This window comes from Salvelinus namaycush, chromosome 1, assembly GCF_016432855.1.
Source record: "Salvelinus namaycush isolate Seneca chromosome 1, SaNama_1.0, whole genome shotgun sequence".
Taxonomy (NCBI): domain Eukaryota; kingdom Metazoa; phylum Chordata; class Actinopteri; order Salmoniformes; family Salmonidae; genus Salvelinus; species Salvelinus namaycush.
In genome coordinates, this window is record NC_052307.1 from 20,449,300 (window position 1) to 20,454,125 (window position 4,826).

The 4,826-nt window shown below is 40.7% G+C and overlaps 1 protein-coding gene across 1 annotated transcript; it reads right to left on the reverse strand.

Annotated features, from left to right (window-relative positions):
* Nucleotides 1–3,056, reverse strand: LOC120062070 (serine/threonine-protein phosphatase PP1-gamma catalytic subunit A). The gene is made up of 7 exons (XM_039011912.1): nucleotides 2,697–3,056; nucleotides 2,096–2,227; nucleotides 1,760–1,990; nucleotides 1,502–1,606; nucleotides 1,091–1,314; nucleotides 865–999; nucleotides 1–671 (listed from the first exon to the last, which is right to left on the reverse strand). Exons 1-7 carry the CDS (start codon nucleotides 2,749–2,751, stop codon nucleotides 582–584), a joined length of 972 nt encoding a protein of 323 aa, XP_038867840.1. The 5' UTR covers nucleotides 2,752–3,056; the 3' UTR covers nucleotides 1–581.
* Nucleotides 3,057–4,826: the final 1,770 nt, after the last annotated feature.

The following is a 4,826-nucleotide window of genomic DNA, read 5'->3' on the forward strand; positions in this document are numbered from 1 at the left end:
CCAATTTCCCCCTAAAAGTTTATTAGAAAGATTTAGTCAACATTACAAGAATGGTTTATTTCTTCATTTAATTCAGCACAAGACTTGTTTTAAAAATGGTGAGGATGCAGGCGCAGAGTGAGGATTCAATGTCCTATGATAAAGAAAGTTATACAGAAATAAACAACTAAGTGTCTTGTGATATTTCCATAGTTGTTTTAAGAACCATTAATTGCATTATTGACATTGACAGTGAGAAACAGGTGATGAGAAATTGATAAACATGAAATGAAGAAATTGTGAAAACAACTCTGCACAGCTTCAAACAAGGCATTTCTGTGCATTATCAGCCATATTGTTACATTGTTCCTGGTTGAACAGTCATATGTGGCAAAGACTAGTTGCAATGGAGTGCAAAACACCTGAGGTTTTCATGGTGACATATCCATTTACCCTTGTGGACAAAACAACAAAACATTTTGCTTTCATCAGGTTGGAGTGGATATCTTTTCAGTATTGGCAGCACAAAGGGCAACCAAACCCTTCAGACGCAAAAGACAAAAGCAGAATAGAGAGCAGGACATAAGTCCACTCATGCCACCTTATTTCTTGCCTTGCTTGGTGACCATGTTCCGTGGGGGTGTAACTGGACGGCTGCCATTCGGCTTCTTCTTCTCAGCGGGCTTCAAAATCTACAAGTGGAATGAACACGAGTAATCCAACCTAAGATGATGTTTTGCCCACTGCAATAGTCATTACATCGTACAGTTTGACATAATGAGATTGGTTATAGCGTTAAGATCTCCATACACTAATACTAATACAATCACTGACAAATTTACATTCCTGCGATAAGACAGAGTACATTCATGATGAAATACTCACCTGAAAAGAGCACATGAGGGTCTCATCCACACTCATCATAGCACCAGCATTGTCAAACTCCCCGCAGTAGTTGGGTGCTGAGAATAAAGTCACAAGCTGTCGCTTGGCGAAGAACTCATAGCCGTCCTCAACAACCTGCCGAAAAAACAACATAGATAATAGTTGGGTTAAAAATAAAAACAATGCATTCAACTCCAGACAGTACAGTGAAAGTATGCAGACATACCTGATGGGCGCGACAGATTAGATCCAAATCATGTTTGTGCAGGAACTTTGCCACCACTTCTGAGCCAAAAGTGAATGAGACGCCTCTGTCATTCTCTCCCCAGCCGAGGACATCCTTGTCTGGATCTGACCAGAGCAGGTCACACAGGAGGCCCTGGTCGGGGACGTCGGTGGGCCGCATGACGCGCCTGATCTGCTCCATGGACTGGAGGTCTGGTGACAACCCTGAGAAACACAGAAGGAGATGAACAGCAAGAATAAGGTTAATTGCAGTAAGAACTTGTGGGTAAATGAGAAGAAAACAATTGAAATAAAATAAAATAGTATTTCTCAATATCACAGCAATGTCTTAGTGTGTCCTAAAACAGGACCACTTCTCTTCATGTTTAAGGACTACTAAAACGCAACCTACCTCCATGGCAACAGAAGATCTTCTCATCAACAATGGCAGCAATAGGGAGGCAGTTAAAGCAATCTGTAAATGTTTTCCAGAGCTTGATGTTGTACCTTCTTTTACCTAGAATAATAAAATATAATTTTAGGATGATAGTAAGCTAGGCAATGCGTATGACAGGAACCTATAACAAAATGCAATTTATGTAGATACAAAGGCTATATTCTGTCAGAGAGTGCAGGGTTATGATTATTACAGCCACCACATATCACTCACACTCATCATAGAATCCATATATTCTGTTGATGGAGGCGCACTCATGATTCCCTCTCAGCAGGAAGAAGTTCTCTGGGTATTTGATTTTGTAGGCCAGAAGCAGACAGATGGTCTCCAGAGACTGCTTCCCTCTGTCCACATAGTCTCCCAGAAATAGGTAGTTGCTCTCAGGAGGGAAGCCCCCATACTCAAACAGCCTCAATAAGTCGTAATATTGCCCATGGATGTCACCTGCAGAAGGCAAATGATTTCAACTTCAAATTCTACACATCCCTCATTGGGATAGAAGACACTTCATGTAACAGTTATGATCACCAAATATTGATGATTACTCACCACAGATCTTGAGGGGGGCTTCAAGTTCAAGAAGGATAGGTTGGCTGAGAAATATCTCCCTGGACTTGAGGCACAATCCTCGGATCTCGTTCTCCTGCAGCTGCACATTCTTACCAGGCTTTGCTCCCCTGACTTAAAATGAAACAATCCTGATGAATCTACAAGCAAAGACACAGTATCTACCTAGTTCGCCATCATACCCATTGCCATGTCTGGATAGGGGTGTGAGTGGTGACCATCATATCAGATTTCTCATGTTATTGACTTAATCTTTCACTGACTGACTGAGACAGTGCCCTGAATCATGTAGCTAAAGTAACGTTAGTTACATAGCTAGCTAACTACTTTGAATGAACATTTCTTAATGTGTCGACCGGGACAAATGTCAGGTTAACATTAGCTAGTTAGATGGGTAACAACAGCCTTAATTAACTAATGTTAGCTAGTTACTAGCTAATGTTAGCTTAGCTAGCTACCGATAGCTAGAGCCAACCTGCGTCAACAACTAACGCGTTATCTAGCTAAGGCTTGCCACCAGTCATCTAACGAAGTAAACATAATATTGCATAAATAACGTAAGATTAATGTACTCTTTCCTTACCCTCTAAAAGACGCTGGATGATACTGTCTATGTTGAGTTTGTCAACATCGGCCATGGCGACGTAGAAAAAATGGCTGAGTGAGCTGCAAATCTAGTGCTGGTCAGCTAACGCTAGCTAGTGGTGGCTACGATTGGCTAGCTTCACTAAATTGCTGGTTCCAAGAACAAGAACGTGTAGAAATGACACCCTGTTATTTGGTTATCATACAACGTTATATTATACCTACCTATATTATACCTAGCTAACTACTTCAACATCTTAGTGTTATACAAAACAACACCTAATATTAGCCGTCTACCGGAACAAAATAAACGTTAGCCTATCTATTAGCCGTTAACGATGCCCTCTGATCTAGCCACACCCACTTTCCTACTTCAGAGGAATCTGCCCGAACAACCTTCTGGGTGGATTTGATGGCCGCTGCCATCTACTGTGCTGGCCTGGGACATACTACCCTCCTAGGTGTGCCACACCGTGGCATCCGTGCGTGGCTGCAGCCTCCTCCCTAAATATTTCAGCCTCCGTAGAACTTGATTGTCAATGACAATTTAATTACTGTGATTTTCCTCTTCCCCAGAAGAACTGATTATTTTACTAACAGCCAAGCTTAGATTTATGAGAGGGGAGCAGGCGTCTGGTAACAATACCAATAGGAATTTCAGACACCTCATTAATTGTAATTGACCATTCGTGTTTTTTGTTGCAATATTTGTATTGATAGATTTTGAAGGTTTACATGTGCACATCCTTGTTCACAGGACAAAACATTAAAGTGGAATTTCTGAACAAGATTACAAATACAAACTGTTGTGAACCTAGACTCTCTAGATGGTTTTAGAATGTGTACCAGCTGGGGCTGGTACAGTTCAATTAATCTGATAGCTTTCCCAAATGGACAGATCATACTTAGTTACAGTTGGATCTATATCCTGTATGAAAATGGATTCTATGCGATTAACCTGAAAATCCTTTATTTACAAGATGATCATGCACATCTCCAACATTTCCAGATAGCTTTGATGCGCAGTGGGGCAACGTGTAACAGAAGAGATGCAAGGACAGTTAGCAAGAGGTGGATTTATTCCTGGCCCTTCTCTTCCCCATGTGTGATGATGTAGACCAGATTCTTGTAGTCCAGGTGTCCAGCCACATCTGGAGGGAAGGCGGCAAACATCTGCTCCATCTGAAGGGATAGATCACAAAGCCTGTTTGAGAAGATGATGAAAGTGTTTTTGCTTAGTATGTAAAAAAGTATCAGTGATGATGGTTCTAAACTTTTCGCGGGAGAACCCATCTGCCTGGGTTGTTAACATCTCAAATCTAATTGTATTGGTCACAAACACGTGTTTAGCAGATGTTATTGCGGGTGTAACGAAATGTGTGTATTTCTAGCTCCAACAGTGCACTAATATCTAACAAGTAATATCTAACAATTTCACAGCAATACACACAAATCTAAAGTAAGGAATGGAATTAAGAATATAATATTTGAACGAGCAATGTCCGAGCGGCATAGACTAAGACACTGTTACACTGTTATATTATGAAGAGTAGTAGTAGTTATTAGGAGTCTACATACAGTACATACTGTACGTAGGATCTTAATTTGATTACTCTTTTGTTGCTGAGAATTTTCAGGAAATGCATACGTTTAATGTATTTGAGGTTTAAAAAGGCTTATTAGAGTTTGTAATTTCCACTTGGACATTTTAGACTCGATTTGTCCTTACAAAAAAATCTATCAACCCCTGCAAAAATGTCCATTAATTATTATCCACATAATAATTCACGTTTCCTGTTGCTGCAGGATTATTTTATTGCTTCAGCAAACTGGCTCAAATTAAGATCCTACATCTGTACACACCTAATATGTAAGACTGCATTGTAAGACAGGCACACTCAAAAGTCCTTCTTCAAGGTCTCCTTCCCCTCAGGATCAAAGACTTTGAAGGCATTGAGGATGGTCTCCTCTGGGTCTGCACCTAAAGGATGACAGACAGACAGACCAAGGCATCGCTTCAATTTGACAGATGGGCCAAAGTCAGGATCTGCTGCCAGCATGAAGCCAGATAAACCAGCTATTTATCTCTGGCTATAAGCACCTTTTCAATCAGTCATATGAGCAGTGA

Coding starts and splice junctions, on each gene's coding strand:
- LOC120062070 (XM_039011912.1), bottom strand. CDS start 2,751: ATGGCCGATGTTGACAAACTCAACATAGACAGTATCATCCAGCGTCTT. Junction 1,991..2,095: donor AGCCCCCCTCAAGATCTGTG/GTGAGTAATCAT, acceptor TGCCTTCTGCAG/GTGACATCCATGGGCAATAT. Junction 1,315..1,501: donor GATCTTCTGTTGCCATGGAG/GTAGGTTGCGTT, acceptor TGTGTTTCTCAG/GGTTGTCACCAGACCTCCAG.